A 20327-nucleotide genomic window follows, 5' to 3' on the forward strand; every position below is an offset into this window, starting at 1 on the left:
GAATTCCCTGTATATTTGGAAAGCAAAGAGCACACTTGTATTAATAACTTATAATAAATCAATAAAATTTTTAAAATTTAGGATGAAATCACAGTAAACCTACTGCATATTGAAATGTATATTTAGAGGGGATGTTTGAGGAAAAATTTTACCCTTAGGAAAAAAAAATGCTGAACATTAGTAACAGAAAGAAGTAACCTTAAAAGTAAAAAGCAAAAAACCAATAAACAGAGGAGGAAGTAAAATAAAAATAAATTTAATAACATAGAAAACAAAGGCACAATAGAGAGGATAAACAAAGTCAATTCTTTAAAAATTCTAACAAAACTGGTAAACCTGTAGCAAGATTGATCAAGGGAAAAATAGGGCATAATTATACATTAGCATCAAAAAATGGATATAACTAAGATGTAACAGAAATGTATTTGTTTGAAAACGTTTGCATGTTAATTACGGACATTGTTTCTTTCTAGTATTGGCTCTGATGATTAATAAGGAGTGGAGAACAAATGAAGGTCCACTAGGTCCTGTTGCAATTGGATGTTTGGCAGCCCTCTCTAATATGTCAGCGTGTTGGCTGATCAATTTTCCTTACCCTGGGACTATCTCTATGTCGCTAGTGTAAATGACAAAAATCATGATGCCTAACAATATGGACATGAATGATCTTTAAAACTTTTTTATTGAAGTACAATACTCACAAATGAACAAGCTAAAAAAACAGCTTAATGGGTTAAGACAATGTAAACACATAGGTAATTACTGTATAAGCCAAGATACATGAAGTTGCCAACACTTCAGAAATCCCGTGCAAGCCCCCTTAGCCTCCTACTTCCTCCCTTTTCCCACTGTCATGACTTCTAACTCTACAGTTCAGATATGCCTGGTTTTAAACTTTATAGAAATGGCATCTCTGCAGAACATATATTTTTGTTTTTGGTTTCTTTCAATCAGTGCTATGCTTGCAATTCATCCATGTGGCTGTATGTTGGTGAATCTTTTTCATTGCTAGATGCATTCCATTATATAAATATGTAACAATTTATACATTTTACTGTTGATGAACATTTAGAGTGTTTTCAGTTTTTGACTATTATGTATATTGCTGCCATGGAATATTTTTTGTATGGCTCATGGCATACATGTGCACGTATTTCTGTTGGATATGTATATAGAAATACATGCTGGTCATGACATAGGCATATGTTCATCTTTATAGAATTATGCGAACTGTTTTCAAAACAGCTGAAGCAATGTACAGCAGTAGTTGAGAATTTCCATTGTTTCACATTCTTAGCAATACTTTGAATTATTATTTTAGTTTTACCCATGCTGCTGGATTTATAGTGCTATCTCAGGATGATATTAACTTGTATTGCCCTTGTGTTAATTTTTTGTGACTGCTGTAACAAATGATTACAAACTTGGTGTCTTAAAACAACAGAAATTTATTCTCTCACAGATCTGGAGTCCAGAAGTTCAAAATCAGTTTTACTGGGCCCAGATCAAAGTGCCAGCCAAGATACACTCCCTCCTGAAGCTTTTTTTTAACTCCTCTGGCTCCTGACGGCTGCCAGCATTCCTGGGCTTATAGGCACATTGCTTCATCATATCTTTAGTATTTTTATTTTTCTTCAGTCTGGAAGGAAATGCTACATAATTAGGAATTAAAGATACTGTGAAACACGTAAGAATGTTCATGAAAATCCATGCCATTCTGGCAACAATATTTTCTGCCTCGGTGATTATATTAGTGTCTTCTGCCTCACTTTTATAAAGATACTTGTGATTACCTTTAGGGCCCATTAGATAATCCAGGAAATCTAACTCATAGTCCTTAATTTGATCATAATGCAAAGTTGCTTTTTGTTTGTGTGGTTTTTTGTCATATAATATTCATAGGTTCTAGGGATTAGAACATGGATCTTTTTGGAGGCCATTATTCAGCCTACTACATTCCTTATTTTGATTAATTTTTCACATATTTTTGACCATTTTCATATCCTTCTCTATGAAGTGCCTACTCAAGTCCTTTGATTTTAAAAATTGGGCTTTTCTTAAAGATTTTTAAAAGTTATATGTTCTACATACAAGTATTTAGTCAGGTAGATTTACTGAAAATATTTTTTTCCACTTAGTAGCTTATGTCTTCATTCTCTCATGAAGAGAAGTTCTTATAGTATAATTTATCAGTGTTTTCCTTTAAAGTTATTGGTTTTTGTTTCCTAATTAGGAATCTGATCTCAAGGTCATGATCATATATTCTTACCTTTTATGTCTTGATCAATAATAATTTAGAATTAGTTTTTACGTATAGTGTCAGGTTGGAGGTCATATTTTCTTTTATTCTTTTTGGATATCCTACTGACTGGGAACAATTTATTATAATGAAAATATCCCACTACTCTGCAGTTACCTGTATCCTAAATCAATGGCCATATACATACAGTCTGTTTCAGGACTTTCTATTCTATTCCACTGGTCCATTATCCTATCCTAGCTATCACCACACTATTCTAATTACTATGATCCTATACTAAATCTTGATAGTCAGGCAAGCTAGCTTCTCACCTTGTTCTTCGAGTCTGTATTGGTCCCTTGGATTTCCATATAAATTTTAGAATAGGCTTGTCAAGTTTCACATAGGCTAGGATTTTTATTGCACTATATGCTATAGATCAATAAAGGGAGAATTGACAGCTGTATAATATTGAGTTTTCCAATCCATGAATATAATAATATTCCTCCATTTATTTAGATCTTCTCTCAGTACTCTTAGAGTTTTTGATGTTGAAGACCTGTATCTCTTCATTAGATTCAGTGATAAGATTTTTATATTTTTAATACTATTAATAGCCTCTTTAATTTTCTAATTACTCATACCTAGTTTGTAAAAATAGAATTGTGCTTATATTTGTATTTTCATAACAACTTTGCATCCAGCAATCTCTAAATTCTTTGGGATTATCTATCTATCTATCTATCTATCTATCTATCATCTATCTATCTAATGTCATCTGCAAATAAAAAGAATTTTATTTTTTCCTTTCTGGTCTCTTTTTTCCTGTCTCTTGCCTCAATGTACTGGCTACCACTTCTGTACCATGTTGAGGTAATGATAAACGACATTCTGTCTGGGGGAGAACCGGGGATTGAATGAGGAAGAGACTTCTATTTAGAACTTTTTCAACTTATTCATGTGTATTTTTAAGTATACTACCCACTTAAAAATATAAATCATTTAACAACTTAAAGGCCATAATTTTCACATATGAAGCATGCTTACTAGTTCTATCTTAGCCTAGAAGGAAATGCTGCATAATTAGGAATTAAAGATACTGTGAAACACTGGATGAGCATAAGCATATATGCCATTCTAGTTTCAATTGAAAAAAACCTCTCTTGTGAGTCTTCATTTCAGTTGAGCTAGAAGTGAACTAGATGGGGCAATTAAAGTTAATTTTCTATAATCCTTTCTTGCTCCAAAGACCATTACTTAGGTTTAAGAAGAGTTTGTATCTATCAAGTGGCATCTGTTGCCTATTATCAGGAGCAGAAATCTGAGAGCTTCTGCCAGTGCATCTTGGTATCAGTTTAATTGCCAAGGAAAACACAATGCAGTCAGCTACTGAGTAGAACAATGCTTCACTCATATAGAGAAGAGACAGAGCAGTATCAGTTTCAGTAGTGAATGTCGGTTGCCCATGGCCAGCAGGTCCCTCCCAGAAGCTTATACAGGGCAACTGGCCAGTAAACAGCCATCTTGTTGTGCAGCAGAAGGACCCCACCCTCTCCGAAGGGGAGATCCCCTTCCAGAGTGGGGTTGGCCAGGAGCCATATTACACACACGGGCACCATATTATATACATGCTTAAGCAGAAAAAAGTACACATGGAGTCTGAAATGGAAAGATATTCACAGACAATTCCAGCATAAGTTCTAGAGACTCTCTCTCTTGGTAAGGAAGTGTTCCAGGCCCAAGGCCGAGTCCTTGGGCCTGGAACACTCAGTGGGGGATCAAAAGACTGTATCTTGAGACTGCCTTTCCCAACAGTTCAGCTCTTTCATAAAAAACAACAACAACAACAACAACAACAAAGTTAAATTACAAGAGTCGTAATCGTAAATGAGTTAGAAAATATACACTTAAGTTATCCTGAGATTTTTATCCATAGGAAAGATGCATAGTGAAGCATAAGGATACAAGATTTAGAATCCATGTCTTATTATCTATGAATAACTGAGCAATTTTTAAGTTCTCTGAACTTTAGTTTTCTCGTATGTAATAAAATGGAGCTAATACTACCGGCTTCCAAGTTGTAACATTGAGATAACATATGTAAAATCTCTAGCACCTCCCAAGACAGAGGTTTTAAACACTCACTTGCAGGGTCAAACTTACAGGAAAATCTACGTAGTGCAAGTGCTGCTTTGAATGTCTTTATAAGAGGAAAACTAGCAAATAATGTAGTTGCTAGGCAATTTTATTTAATACTTTACATATCTGAATAACTGATTGAAAAGCAAATATCAGTTTTAAAGAGTTGCACAAAAGGAAAATAAGAGGGAAACTAATTGCTTGTTTGCAAACAGTTCATTTGGATGTGGGGTCAGTTTCATTAAACTTAAAAAAATTCTAAGTCTTTAGACCCTGGAGCTCTAAAAGTAGCAGTTGGAATTAATACTGATTTGGGATCCATAGTTCACAAAAATCATTACATTTTCTTTGTTTCTTGGTGCTGTAGATTTAACAACATATTGGTAGAAATATGTAACTTCTCACATGGATTAGACATCAAGAGAAATTTGTGCATATAAACTAAAAATCAAAAATGAATACATTCAGATATGAAACTGTATAGCAAATATAATGTTGTTAACAACTTTGCAGAAGGAATAAAAAAGTATTAATAAAGGGTGGTCTTTTTCATCATTCTCAAAAATTCTTCCTCATTTATTTCTCCATCCCTATCACGATCAGCTTCATCAAGCATTTCCTGTAAGCAAAATGTAAATATATGTGAAATCATTAAAAATGAATAATGATATAAATGAATATTCAAATACATAAATTTTATTCTGAATGTATTTGAGTCCAACTAAATTAAATTATAACTATAAATTATATATAAATTGTAATTGTATGTTATAATTATACATGTAAATTATAATTATAAAAGTAAAAAATTACCTGAAGTTCATCATCTGTTAAGTTTTCCCCCAGTTCCTTAGCAACCCTCTTGATATTGTTTAGCGTTATGCTTCCAGTATCATCATCATCAAATAATTTGAAAGCCTTCAATATTTCTTCTTTTTCATCTTTTTCACTCTTTAAAAACAGAAGCAATTAAATGTCACTAATCTTTCATTTATTCTATCAGATTGGACTTATAGGTGTTTGAGGTCTAGAGCAGCAATGTACCAGGTAGCTGAGGTCTAACTTCACTGCTATAACTTTCAACAATTATTCCAATGCACTCACATTTGCTCTCAAGGTATCTATATTCAGGGTTTGTTAAAGTGGAAGAAGCAAGGATGATAAAGAGAATGTATCTATTATTAACACCAGTAACTGATATTCATTATCAAAAATGTAAGCTGTGAGAGAACAGGGAGGTTATCTCATCCAGTGCTCTCTAGAATAGTGCCTGGCAAAATGGGCACTCAGGAGATGTTTGCTGAATTCAAGCCTTCAAAATGCTGACCCCATTCTCTCTATCCAGCCATATATCCTTATTATTTCCTAACAACCTTCTCCACACTGGACAGTCTTCATTACTACCCTGAAAATATCTTTAATCTTGCTCTTCCTATCTATCTAAATTCTACCCATCTTTAAAGACCTAATTCCAGTTCTTCCTCTATGAAACCTCTGATTGTTCAAAAATGTAGAAGGCTATTGCTTGTATTTCTTTGAAAAATAAAATCACTATACCATTTTTACACTCATTAAGGCAAAAAAATCTTCAAAAGTAATGGTGCCATTTCCTTCTTTGTCAATTTCAGCTATCATTTTTTTAATTTCTTCTTTCTTGGGTTCAAATCCTAAGGCTTGCATTGCAATCTGAAATAGGAAGCAAATAAATTATAATATGCCACATTCTCCTTCCTAGCTTTTAAATTACCTATTAATGGCTAGATTTTCTCTTTTTCATTATGGACTAGGCATAAACCTAGAAAGTCAGGTCAGCAGGCCTAGGTTGCAATCCTATTATGCCATAGTATATGGCATTGTCACATCCTGGGTTTTGTTGTACTCATTCATAAGACAAGAATAAAATGCCTAACAAGATACAGTTTTGTTATTATTAGTACGAGGCAGGTATATATACTGAGGGTGTAGGTGTCCACAATGAAGAGATTTTATATCAAGCTTTTAGAAGGCTGCTGTTAAAGATTGAAAGATTGCCACAAATAAATGATGGTTTTAAAAATGTTTTAGAATTAGAAGTAATTTCAGGGGCGCCTGGGTGGCGCAGTCAGTAAGCATCTGCCTTCAGCTCAGGGCGTGATCCCAGCGTTCTGGGATCGAGCCCCACATCAGGCTCCTCTGCTAGGAGCCTGCTTCTTCCTCTCCCACTCCTCCTGCTTGTGTTCCCTCTCTCGCTGGCTGTCTCTATCTCTGTCAAATAAATACATAAAATCTTAAAAAAAAAAAAAAGAATTAGAAGTAATTTCAAAACCTTCAATTCTTTCACATCTATGGTTCCAGACCCATCAACATCAAATAAATCAAAGGCCTCTTTAATTTCTTGCTTTTGGGTTTCATTCAGTTCAAGTTTTGCTGCTCTTTTCTTCCATTGGTCTGAACCTGTGCAGTAGTTGGATGCCTGTAAAAATACAAATGGGCGTGAAAAACTATGTAACTGGAAAACTTACCAGAACCAGAATAATCGATGATAAAAATAATAAGCATATTCAAGAACCATATTCCCTACTACATAATGGCCATCAGCAATTTCCCTTTTTCCTTTGCTAATATTTATGCTTTTAGTTATTACTATCTTGGTGGAAAGCCTGGTTCTTTTTACCACTTAAGTCTTTTCTTCAAACTAGTGCTTTTTGAGAGAGAGAAGAGGCAAAGGCACATTCACGCTCCAACAGTAGATGTTATGTCAGAATACAACTGGCCTCACTTGGTGTATGTAAAAAGTAGTGTCTAAGGCACACCTTTCATCCAGGCCTATATGTCTCACAATAAAATTTGTTTATTTTGTGGGATATGGTTGATTGGAACATAATACCTTTTCCCACCTTTTAGTGTACTTTTCTATATTGCAGAAGCTGAGAAATGAAAAAACTACATTTTCCAGATGAAAAACTACTCCAGGGATCGGAGTAAGAATAAATGTTGGGCCAATTATCAGTATCCAGGTAAGGTGAAGGTCATCTTCCTGCTATGTGCCATTTTCCGTTGCCAAGCAAGGTCACAGAGTTACTCCTGGGGTTTTTCTGCAGCCTTATTTCACTATCATCTCCAGTTTTGGATTAAGAAGCAGTAGCGGCAGACATAGCAGCTGCAGATCACGTTCTTGTGCGCCTCGTCTCCGGTTTCACGGGGCGGCAGCGGCGGATTCTTGGTCCCTAGACTGCAGATACACAGGTGTGCTCTTTGCCTCGACAGTTCCAGCCTTCAGAACTTTACCTTCCCAACAGTGGCTGAGTGCGGAGCTACCTGGCCACGTTTTCGGAGTTCGGGACCTCTTTCCTTAGAGGCCTAGACCCTCCAACAGTTTCTAAGCCTCTTATTCACAGTATTCAATTCCGCTCTGGCTAAACAGTGGTTTCTGTTTCCATCACGGAACCTATGGCAGAGTGCTGGCATCAGCGGTTGGTGGGGACGACGAGGAACGAGTGAACCGTTCTTGCGTCCCTAGAGCCACGGGCAACGTGCTTCTAGTTGGCCACGAGAGAAGGCGTTACTAAATGACACTGGAGGATCAGGAGGTGAATAATACATTTCATGAACCAAACAAAATGCCTTCCTTGCTCCGGGTTGAAACTTCAGCCCTAGCCCGGCCCAGCAAGGGGTTACGGCCTGGCACTCACCATGTCACCAGCCGGTGCCCACAGCGGGGACCTCCCAGTCTCAGCCGCTAGCTGCGCAGCCCAACTGCAGCCTACACAATTCAGAAACCGTTGCTAAGGCCGCTCTTGGCGCCCTCTCAAGCAGCCCCGCCCACCAGGCTTGCGTACTGATTGACAGTTATTCTACCCAGTAATTAGAAAAGAGGGCCCTTGAAGCCGGGCCCCTCTCTCTACTCTCTACCAATAGAGTAACGCTCTGCCTTTCCTAGCGGACATTAAGCAGAACTTTCCGTCTGTATCTTAGCGACCAGCCCCACCCATCCGCCCCGCTGGCTCTGCTTCGCACATGCGCAAGATGAGGGCGGAGAAGGGGGCGTCTTCGTCCCGGTGCTTCGTTGTCCCAGCGCCAGGCGGAACGTCGTCTGAGGTGGGAAGCTGGGATCTGAACCCTCGCGTGAAGATGGAGAAGAGAGCGAGGTTAGTAACGAGATGCTTCCACCGACAGCTAAGGCATTAGTGCAGACGCGGAGAGTCTTTATTTGCTTTTTTGACCTCTTCGTGCGCCGGAAAAGGATGAGAATGAAGGGCCTGGCGGGCCGGGTAAATTGGTCCAGTTTTGGTTTGCCATCCGGCTGGGATTAACGGAGTGGAGGGGACTGACCTTTCCATGGGCCGCTAGGTATTTCTCAGCCTCCGCAGTGTCTGGAGCTTGACCTTTAGCATTTCCCTCGTACTTGGTTCGGAGGGATTCTGGCGCGCTAGCCGAATGGCTGGAAGGAAGTGGGTATGGGGGCAGAATGGGTGTTGGGATGCACCAAGCCTCTCTGCATAGGAAGAGTTTTTACCAAAGTTGTAGTATTTATTTGCCAGGTAGGACTTTGTCTCCAACCATTGTCACGACCAGACACCTACCCCACTGTCACCCTCAGCCATTCCTGTGGTTGAATCCCAAGATTTGGCCGGCTTTCCAGCCATATCCAGTATAGATCCACAGTCATGAGTCAGACATAGCCTGATAATCCATTTGACTTGAGTTACTGCCGAGATTTAGAAGCCCGTAACTCCTGTAAATCAAAGCAAATTCTTGTCCAGAGGGCCAGACTTGATTTGTCCAGTCGTGAATCTGGTCGGAGACCAGCTAAAGGGGGAGAGAATGAGGTGGACGTCTGACTTCCTGGTGGAAATGAAGAGGCGATAGTTCTTTAAAACTTCTAACTCTAATTCCTTACACATCAGGACTCTTTTTATGCTTCCTGCAGTACCTTCTGCAAAGTAAGTACTTTTTTCCAAAAACCATTCTGGATTCTCCAGCATTCTCCAGTTAAAAGGAACGTTAACTTTTGCCCAGTGTTGTTGTTGTTTGTTTTTTTCTTCATCCCACTTATCTCCTTGAAGTCAGGGCAGGAAAAATGTACAAGTACAAAGTACATTCTTGAAGCAGTCTCCCAAATCACTGTTCATACTGTAGTATGTAGAAGCATGGTACGTTTTCCAAAACCATCATCCTGTCGGGTTCACATTATATGCCAGTCAGATACCCAAGCTTTGTAATCATAGATAAACAACACATTAGAATTCTGGAAAATAGGTAAGTTTATTCTAATATTAGAAGTAATTTTTCTGTATAAAATTGTTCCGGTAGAAATTATGCAAGTTCAAGATATTTTGTGAATTAAGTAAAATGTTCATTCACTCAATTATAATACAGTAGACGCTTAAACAACAAGGATTTGAACTGTGCGCGCCTACTTATACATGGATTCTTTTGGAGATTTGCTGCAATTTCAAAAAACTCCGTGTTGAACTTTATAGCCTAGAGATACTGAAAAAAAATTTTTTTAAGGTATTATTGTAAGAATACAGTATATAATACATGTACCATATAAAATATGTATTAATTTACTTTTTGTTATCTGTAAGGCTTCCAAACAACAGTAGTCTATTAATAGTTAAGTTTTGGGGGAGTCAGGATTTATATTTGGATTTTCAGTTGTGCAGTAGTCCAGGTCCCGAACCCCTGGTGTTTAAGGGTTAATTGTATTTTGATTTTTCGGGCCATTAGTCTCACCGGGAAAGTTGCTCTTGATGAGTTTCAAGGACATTTACTTCATCTTTACTACTAATATTGAGGGGATTTCTGAGACCCAGAAGTGAATAGTGACCAAATATACAGAACTGAATTCTAACCTAGATCAATTTTGTTCTTATGGCAATTAAAAGGCTCAGTAATATGTTAATCTGCTTTTATATCACTTTATGATTTAGGCTCTTATATTTGGGAAATTAACTTCTAGCAAAAATGATTTTTTTATTATAGCCTCAGATTGCAATTTCTAGGTCTTGGGTCTAGGAACTACTTAGTCTTGAAAAATAGCTCTTACTAATCCAATTGTATTGTGAAACCTTAGTAGTAGTAGTAATAATAATAATAAGTCTAGGAAAATATTAAATCCATTGGCACTCTTAATTCTACTAAATTTACTTAATGCTTTCCACATGTCCTTTACTGTGCCAACTATTGGGTGAGTTTGAAAGGAACTGAGTGTAGAGTATAAAGATGAATAAAAGCAAGGAACCCACAGATTAGTGGGGGAGAAAGGCATGGACATAAATACAGAGTTTTAAATTCAGGATGCTAAGTGCTTTAGTAGATGTGTGTAGAAAGTGCTTGAGCACAGGCAGGAGACACTACTTTCTGGGGCACTGGAGAAGGTTGTATCAAAAATGTGGAGCCCTGCGTCAGGCTCCCTGCTAGCAGGGAGTCAGCTTCTCCCTCTCCCACTGCTCTTCCCCCCACTCATGCTCTCTCTCACTCACTATCTCTCTCAAATAAATAAATAAGATTTTTAAAAAATGTGGCATTTGTCTTGGGTCATGAAAGATATGTAGCATTTGCCAAGGTGAAGAAAGGGAGGATATTCAAATCTGAATATAGCATGTGTAAAAATGAAAATAAATGTATGTTCTAGTGTGGCAAGATCATAGGGTTTATAAGGAAAGGTGGAAAATGAGTCATAAATTACATTGAGGTCCAATTATGGGACACCTATGTCAAATTAAGGAGTAAAGATTTCAATCTCTGAGATAGATATTTTTAGGCAGTGGAGTGCTTTGATTAGGTTTGTGCTTTGTAAAAATAATTCTGACAACCATGTGAAGGAGGAACCATTTTGGAAGCAATTAAGGGGGTCTCAACTAAGACAGTGCCAAATAGGAATCATGTCAGCTCTAAAGGTGATTGAAACTTAAATTTTGGTGGAGTAATACTGACAGTGGCATCTGTTTAATCTTGTCAGTTTTGTACTTAAAGATAGCAAATACTGTGAGAACCATTCATTCATTTGCTCATCAAATATTTATTGAGTGTCAGCAGTGTGTCAGACAATATTCTTGGTATGTAGGATTCCTCAGTGACTAAAATTGTCCTCCTGGGAATTACATTCCAACAGAGGGAGATGATCAATAAATAATAAATAGATATGTAAACTGTGTACTACTTTATAAGGTGGTAAGTGTTATGGAAAAAAGGAAGTAGAGCAGTTAAAGGGAATCCAAGTGTAGAGGGAAAAGAGGAGTTTGTGGTGTTAAATAGGGTACTCAAGGGTAGACCTCATTGAAAAGGGTAAATTTGAGTAAATATTTAGAGGTGGTGAAGCAATAGATTTCTCAGGGATGAACATTCCAGAAAGAGGGAATAACTGGAACAGAAACTCTAAGTTAGGGAGCATGACTTGCAGAGTGCTCGAAGGATAGCGTAGTAGGAAACAGAGGGGTAAGAGGGAGGAGTGTAGATTATTAGGGCTTTATTAAGGCCTTGATTTTCATTCCTAGTGAAATGGGAAGGTTTTGCAAGATTTTGAGTAGAGGAGTGAAAGACTCTGAGCTGATTTTTTAAAGGGGCTCCTGTGTCAGACAAAGGAGTAAAGACCTTTATGTTCCACATTGAAGGTTTTTAAATAATGGAATATGATTAGAATGCTATATTGGGAATAGACTGGAGATACACAAACTGTTGATTTTGATAATGAAAAAAGCTAATCATACCTGTCAGAATATATTAATATTTTTATTTTTATTTTTTTAAGATTTTATTTATTTATTTGACAGAGATAGAGACAGCCAGCGAGAGAGGGAACACAAGCAGGGGGAGTGGGAGAGGAAGAAGCAGGCTCATAGCGGAGGAGCCTGACGTGGGGCTCGATCCCATAATGCTGGGATCACGCCCTGAGCCGAAGGCAGATGCTTAACCGCTGTGCCACCCAGGAGCCCCATATTAATATTTTTAAAAATTCAACTCCTGAAAAGTATTCCATGTCTTGGTATTCTAAACCAAATGCCTTAAACAAGACTAGACATGATACTAGGAAAAGAAGGATGCTTTTGATGTCAAAACTCAGTGAAGTAGTATGACTGTGCTTCTATTACACACTTAGAAAGTTAGAGAAACATTAAGCAGGCAAGTAAAGTTGTTAGGGAACCCAATAATAAAACAGCTGTTTGTGGAAAACGTTGGTGCTGAGGTATGGCAGAACAAAAATCAGAGTGTGTCAATTCAATGGCAAGAAAAGTTACCAGAGATGCTTTTTATCTTTGAAATTATCTATTTCACCATCCTCTTCACTGTCTTTGCCTTTTTATACTCAACTTTTTAGAAGATGAGGGATTTTTGTTTGAGTTTTTATTTTATGTTAATTAATTAATCTCTACAAAATAATCATTTAGGAGCTTTTCTAAACTTAGGAATGCTAAGACTTTTTTTTTTAATTGCTGCTGAAACTTGGAATAGAGTCTTCAAATGCTGAAATAGCATTTCTCTTGAATATTTATTTATTCCTTTTATTGAATATAGTTAACACAATATTATGTTAGTTTCAGGTGTACAGCATAGTGATTCGACAACTCTATATGTTATGCTATGTTTATCACAAGTGTAGTTACCAATTATCACCATACAATGCTAATAGAATACCATTGACTATATTCTTTATGCTGTGCCTTTCATCCTGTGACTTATTCCTTCCATAATTGGAAGCCTGTACCTCCCACTCCCTTTCACCCCTTTTTGCCCATCCCCTACACTCCTACCCTCTAGCAACCACCAGTGTGGTTGTTTCTGCCTTTTCTGTTTGTTTTGTTTTTAGGTTCCACATATAAGTGAAATAATTGGAATATTTTGAGATCAGTTTTATGTAACTTTTTGCCTGTAGATTAGTTTTGTTTAAATAATTTCATGTCTTCTCTGGGAAAACTGTTTTGACATAAATTAAATACAGACTTTGAAAGTTTGAATAAGTTTGAAATAGCCCATGACTTTTTCCTTTTGTCCTAAATTCTCTATGAGTTTTCCGTTCATACAGTAATATGTTGTGATTTAAACTTAGTATAAAGAGGAAACCACAAACAGAGACTCTGATGCTTGGGGGGGAAAAGGGCATATCCATTTTAAGGGTATGCACAGGCTTGGAAGAAGGCAAGAAGTTTTGGAAGTGGAAAATGCAGTGGAAGACTCTACAGGAGAAAAGGTGAATCTCTATCCCATTGGGTAGAGGGGCAGCCAGAAGACAGTATTGTATAGTAGTTAATAGCATGGGACTCTGGCATTAGACGAATCTGGATTTTAGTTCATAACCTATTATTTACTAGCTGTGAGATTTGGTATGTTACTTATCTGTTTTTCTTTTTAATAGATTAAGTGTATACATACTTCATAATATTATGAGAACTATATTACATAATGCATGTAAAGTGCCTCATACTTAATAAGCTTTCAGTACTTGTTAGAAATGAAAAAACAAGCAAAAAAAACAGCCCTATTCCACAAATTATTCTGGAGCAGCTGGATATCCAGGAAGAAACAAAATGACCCCTACCTCACACCATTTACAAAAATCAGTTTAAGATGAATTATAAATATAAATGTAAAAGCTAAAACAAAAAGAGCTAAGTTGGAGGAGTCACACTCTCTCACTTCAAAACTCATCACAAAGCTACAGTAATCAAAAAAATGTCTTTGGGCACCTGGGTGGCGCAGTTGGTTAAGCATGTGACTTGATTTCGGCTCAAGTCGTGATGATATCAGTGTCATGGGATCATGTGGTCCTGGCTTAAGGATGGACATATAAACCAATCAGATATAATTGAGAGTCCAGAAATAAACCCAAAAATCTATTGCCAGTTGATTTTTGACAAAGATGCAAAGCCATTAATTGGGAAAAGAATAGTCTTTCAACAAATTATGGTGGGACAATTTAACATCCAAATGCAAAAGAATGAAGTTGGACCCCTACTTCATCCCATATACAAAAATCAAATGTATCAATGAACTTAATATAAAATGTAAAACTATAAAATTCTTTGAAGAAAACACTGGGTCAAATCTTTAAGACTTTGGATTTGGCAATAGATTCTTAGATATGACACCAAGAGCATGAGCAACAAAAGAAAAAATAGACAAATTCAACTTCGTTAAAATGGGAAACTTTTATGCATCAAAGTGATTATCAAAAAAGTAGCAAATACAACCTACAGAAAGAGAAGATATTTATAAATTGTATTTTGATAAGGTTCTAGTTTCCAGAATATGCAAAGAATTCTTACAATTCAGCAACAAAAAGACAATCCCATTTTTAAAATAGGCAAAAGATTTGAATAGATATTTCTCCAAAGATCCAACCAGTACATGAAAAGATGCTTATCATCATTAGTCATTAGAGAAAGGCAAATCAAAACCGTGATGAAATGTCACTGCACACCCACTGGGATGTGTATTATTATAAAAACAGAAGAAAAAAAAAAAAGCCAAAAGAGAAGATATGTATTGGTGAGCATGCTGGGTTGAATAGTGTTCCCTCCAAAGTCATGTCCACCCAGAATCTCAGAATGATTTTATTTGGAAATAGGGTCTTTATAGAAGTAGCTAGTTAAGATAGGTCATACCAGATTAGGTTTGACCCTAAATACAAGGAATGGTGTCCTTTTAAGAAAGCCATATGAAAGAAAAACAGATACTGAGTTTTGCTACTGAAAGCCATGGACCTCCAGGAACCAACTAGGAGCTGGAAGAGCCTTCCCTAGAACCTTCAGAAAAATCATGGCCCTGCAGATACCTTGATTTCAGACTTCTGGACTCCAGAACCGTGAGAGAATAAAAATGTATTGTTTTAAGCACCCAGTTTTTGGTAATTTGGTATAGCAGCCCTAGGAAATCAATACAACAGGATGTGGAGAAATTGAAACCCTCATATATTGCTGGTGGGAAAGTAAAATAATTTAGCTGCTATAGACGACAGTTTGGCTGTTCCTCCGAAAGTTAAACATAAAATGACCATGTGACCACTCCTAGGTGTATACCCAAAAGAATTGAAAACATACTCAGATACTTGTACACAAATGTTCATAGTAGCACAATTCATAGTGGTCAAAAGGTAGAAACAACTGAAATGTCCATCAACAGATAAACAAAGTGATACATACATACAGTGGACTATTACTCCGCCATAAAAAGGAATGACGTACCAATACGTAATACAATGTGGACGAACCTCAAAAACATTATGCTAAGCGAAAGAAGCCAGACACAAAAGTTCACGTATTGTGTGGTTCTATTTATATGAAATATCCAGAATAGGTAGATCCATAGACATAAAAGATTAAAACCATAACGTTTTTAGAAGTATAGAAGAATATCTTTTGTATTCAGGAGTAGGCAAGACTTTTAAAAATTGAACCCAAAAAGCAATAACCTTTTATAAAAAGGAAAAAAAAAAGATAAATGAACTGGGGAAGTACATTGCCAAGCAACAAGAAGGACCACTTGAGGTTTGAAATGATACCAGCATGATTGTGTTTTGTGTTTGTTTTTCTGTTTATTTTCAGCTGCAGTTAGGTAAGCGTGGAGTAGACAGAGTTGGATTTCATCAAGATTAGTGGACGTGCAAGGTAAGTAGGATGAACCTAAAGAGAGATAAGGATTTTGAGGATATACGTGCAAGGGAGTGATTGTAATAATTGACAGATAGGAATTTTAACTGGGTAAGTAGAGAATTGATAATATGGGGGAGAGGGGTGAGGGACAGCGAAAGCATGGTAAGATCAAACAATTGTAAGATATGATGGATCTCAGGATTAAAATATTGGAATCCTAGAGTATGTTTTGATGCCATCTAGGGATATGCCTGATTGTATCAAGAGTTTATTTTTATTTTATAGAATTGAAATTTTCACAAAACAGCATTTGAACCTGAGTTCAAAAAATTCATTATACCTTTTCCTAGGCTGTATTAGCTTTTCTCCTTAGTCCTTGAAAGCTTATAGGAAGCTACTCTTGAGGAAGTTGTGTCATGGCTTCCTCCGGATCTTAAGATATCTCAAATAGTGGTGCTCCTCAGCTTCAAGGATAAATCCAGGAATTATAGAAACAAACTCATCAGATGAAGAGCAAAACTCTAAATTGCTAGCTTTTTGATATTTTGGATTTAAAAGATTGTGATAAAAAATATCATTCAAAGAATTATAAAGTCTTGGAGTTGGAAGAGAAGTTTATATTATCTACAATTTTAGTTATAGTCCTTTAACTGAGAGCTCATGCCTCATGAGATAGGTCATTTTATTATAGACAGCTTTTCAATTAAGGGGTATTTTGTTAAAAAGTTCTTTTTATTGGACTAAAGTTTTTAAGTCTTACTAGTTTTTGATGTGGATTTTGAAATATTATGTGGAAAAAGCCTAATTGCTTTTGAACTTCCCTTTAAATAATACTTTTTTCCCCTTTACATTTTAATCAGTAACCAAATCCATCCTCTCACCTACATCCCTCTTCCACATTCCTTATCTAGATAACTATAGATGATTCTTAGCTGGCTTCTCTGCCTCCAGTGAGGCACCCACCCCATTCATTCTCTGTGCTATCAGAGTGGTGATCTATCCAAAACACTAGCAGCAGCAGCAATAGTAGTAGTAGTACTCAGAAGGGATTATGTGCCAGGCATTGTTCTAAGCACTGTACTCATTTACTCCTTATAATAACCCTATAAAGTAGATTGTGTTACAGTCCTTATTTTTCAGATGTGGACAGAGTAGTTAAATAACTTGATGAAGTTTATATAGCTAGTAAGCATTGGAGCCAAGTTCAAATCCAGACTTCTAGATTCAGAGCACACGCTTTCAAACTCTACATCAAGCTGTTTCTTAATCTTCCTTACTCAAAGCACTTCCGTGGTTCCCATCGTAGGATCAGGTTTGACTTGGCACAAAATGCTGTTCATGACCCAACCCCTTTTCTAGAGCTTCATCTCCCATTTCCTACTACTTTCTTATATTCCTAAAAAACTAAACCGCTTACATTACCCCAATACACTGTGTTTTTTCACATATATGTGCATTTACTACTGCCTGCTTCAACTTGCTAACTCTTCAAATTATTCTTCAGGACTCATTTCGGGCATTGCCTTCTTCTGGAAACACTACCAGGATCATTGCCTGCATGATCCACTCCCTCTATTGGATGAAGTGTTCCTTCTCCACATGCCCATACGCAATATCATTTATCGCAATTTATTGCAATATTGCGAATCATTATAGTACTGTTATCATTGCACTGACCATATTTAATGGAAACTCTATATAAACTCCTCAAAGGCAGGGACTATATCTGATTTTTCTTTTATAAACAATTATAACCATGAATTACACTGAATAAATTTCCAAGTTTTTATTCTATTTGCAGATGATGATTCATGGTGATGGCTTGCAGGATCATAAATAAAAGAAGGCACATGGGACTTCAACAACTTTCATCATTTGCAGGAACAGGAAGAACTTTCCTAGGCCCATTAAAATCATCTAAATTTATTATAGATGCAGAGTGTCATGAAAGTGTATTGATCAGTTCAACAGTAAGGCTTCTTGAAAGTTTGGATTTAACCAGCGCAGTGGGACAACTTCTCAATGAAGCAGTTCAAGCACAAAATAACACATATAAAACTGGAACCAGTACTCTTTTGTTTCTCGTTGGTGCATGGAGCAGTGCTGCTGAAGAATGTCTCCATTTAGGTGTCCCCATTTCATTAGTAGTGTCTGTAATGTCGGAAGGCTTGAACTCTTGCATTGAAGAAGTAGTTTCCCTTCAAATACCTGTCCACAACGTATTTGACCATATAGATAGCACAAAGACATTTTCCGGACTTGAAACATTTAGCGTCAGTTTGTGCCCTTTTCTACAAATCCCTTCAGATACTGGTTTACAGAAAGAGCATGATCTCAAAGATGTTGCCTCTCCATCACTAACCATTTACGATCTTTCTGGGATACGTGTTAAGTCATCTAAACTCCTTAGACCTCAGGCTGAAGTTGAAGCCGATAAAAACAAGGTACAAAATCCTCAAACTCTGAAAAACAGTCTGCTCACAGGCAACCATTATAGAAAGTCAGTACTAATCCACAGTAGGCATTTTAATAGAACAGATAATAATCAGTGGATAAACAAACAAGATGGATTTCTAGAACAACATGGTGCAGCTCCTCCCAATACTTACAGATGTAATGATTTTGTAGAGTTGGAGATGGGTTTGAGTCACGGAGATCAGAGCAGCATGAAATTAGTAGATGAAGCAGTACGGCTGCAGTATCAGAATGCAAGTATGCAGCAAGGCAACTGTACAATGCCGTTTAGGTTTGACATTTCAAGAATCTTCACGTGCCGTGTACCAGGTGTACCTGAAACTTTTTCTTGTGCCTGTCCAGGATTTATCACTGTTGTGTCAATATCTAATACTACTCTGATCAAGGAATTACAGAATCAACCTAACCGGATTATTCTCATCGAGGGTGACCTCACAGAGAATTATCGCCACTTAGGATTTAATAAGGCTACAAATATTAACACACTATTAGAAAGCATGAAGGTTCAACAAGACAGCTCAGAAGAACTGTGGACAAATTATGTATTACAAGTATTAATTAAGTTCAATGTGAACCTCATCCTGGTACAAGGAAATGTGTCTGAACACTTAATTGAAAAGTGCATACACAGTAAGCGGCTGGTACTTGGGTCAGTGCATAGCAGTGTGATGCAGGCTTTTGCAGAAGCTTCAGGAGCAGTACAGGTGACCTACGTCACACAAGTGAATGAAAACTGTGTAGGCAATGGGGTCTCTGTGACCTTCTGGAGAAGTATTCCCTCGGATGTCATAGATAATATCAACATAATCACAATCATGATAAAAACAGAAGGAATTAATTTGGTTACAGTAGTGCTCACTAGCCCAGTCACTGCACAGATGCAATCCAAAGAAGATAGGTTCTGGACTTGTGCCTATCGTCTTTATTATGCTCTAAAAGAGCAAAAGGTCTTCCTTGGAGGTGGTGCAGTTGAATTTTTGTGTCTTAGCCATCTTCAAATTCTTGCAGAGCAATCATTGAGTAAAAGAAATCACGTCTGTTCAGGATGGCTTCATAATACTTCCTCTTGGCTGGCCTCATCTCTGGCACTGTACAGATCAACTGTGCTTAAATGCCTGGCAAATGGATGGCACAAATACCTTTCAGCTCTCATATATAACACGGCCAATTGCTCATCAGAATTTGAAGCCAGCACAGTCATTCAGCAGCATCTACAAAATGCCACAGACTCTGGCTCTCCTTCATCTTATATCTTGAATGAATATGGTAAACTAAATAGTGGAATCTTTAATTCAGGCATTTCAAATAAACTGGAACAGATTCCAAGAATTTACGACGTTGTTATACCAAAGACTGAGGCATGGCGCCGAGCTTTAGATTTAGTACTATTAGTACTTCAGACAGACAGTGAAATTATTACTGGACTTGGACACACACAGTTAAATTCACAGGAAACAGAGGGCTTTTTATTTTTGTAGTGTTATTGGCTAAGTCTTTGGGAAATAATATTTTGTAATATATCATGCTAATAATAAATTTCCTAGTAGCCAATTCATAGTGCCTAAAATGCCAGCCATTACCAAGAAGAAAATTATTGATGTCTGTCAATAACTGTAGGGTCTGAGATTTCACCCAACTAACAAGCTAACAGGGTATAACGCCTGTAACTATTCCATGGTATGTATCTCAGGATACATGAGACACTTGGATCAGAGACAAAGCACTTTTATTATTCACAATGCAGGTGGTAGCCAGAGCTTCCTGTTGGTTTGTATCCATTCCCATTTCTCTGAGCCCCATAAGAGCAGCATAAAAGGCCAGTGATGGAATCCTGCACACACAGTGGATTGTATCATGGAAAAGAACGCTGAGCTTAGGACATTGACTGCTTTTATAGTGAC

The 20327-nt window shown here is 37.1% G+C and overlaps 2 protein-coding genes across 2 annotated transcripts; one reads left to right on the top strand and one right to left on the bottom strand.

Moving 5' to 3' along the window:
* Nucleotides 1–242: 242 nt before the first annotated feature.
* Nucleotides 243–8183, bottom strand: LOC113255636 (centrin-4). The gene is made up of 5 exons (XM_026499283.4): nt 8050–8183; nt 6684–6830; nt 5936–6064; nt 5192–5329; nt 243–4997 (listed from the first exon to the last, which is right to left on the bottom strand). The coding sequence occupies exons 1-5, from the start codon at nt 8050–8052 to the stop codon at nt 4908–4910; spliced, it is 507 nt and encodes a 168-aa protein (XP_026355068.1). The 5' UTR covers nt 8053–8183; the 3' UTR covers nt 243–4907.
* A 187-nt stretch (nt 8184–8370) lies between these two features.
* BBS12 (Bardet-Biedl syndrome 12) lies at nt 8371–19977 on the top strand. The gene is made up of 3 exons (XM_026499284.4): nt 8371–8505; nt 15904–15966; nt 17753–19977. The coding sequence occupies exon 3, from the start codon at nt 17763–17765 to the stop codon at nt 19902–19904; it is 2142 nt and encodes a 713-aa protein (XP_026355069.1). The 5' UTR covers nt 8371–8505; nt 15904–15966; nt 17753–17762; the 3' UTR covers nt 19905–19977.
* The last annotated feature ends 350 nt before the right edge of the window (nt 19978–20327 follow it).

Source organism: Ursus arctos, unplaced genomic scaffold, assembly GCF_023065955.2.
Source record: "Ursus arctos isolate Adak ecotype North America unplaced genomic scaffold, UrsArc2.0 scaffold_11, whole genome shotgun sequence".
Lineage (NCBI taxonomy): Eukaryota > Metazoa > Chordata > Mammalia > Carnivora > Ursidae > Ursus > Ursus arctos.

Excerpts from the sequence above, each read along its gene's own strand:
- BBS12 (XM_026499284.4), top strand. The coding sequence starts at position 17,763 with ATGGTGATGGCTTGCAGGATCATAAATAAAAGAAGGCACATGGGACTT.
- LOC113255636 (XM_026499283.4), bottom strand. Across the intron at positions 6,065-6,683 it reads TAGATGTGAAAGAATTGAAG|ATTGCAATGCAAGCCTTAGG; the intron begins GTTTTGAAATTA and ends TTCCTATTTCAG. Across the intron at positions 4,998-5,191 it reads TAACAGATGATGAACTTCAG|GAAATGCTTGATGAAGCTGA; the intron begins GTAATTTTTTAC and ends TTTTGCTTACAG.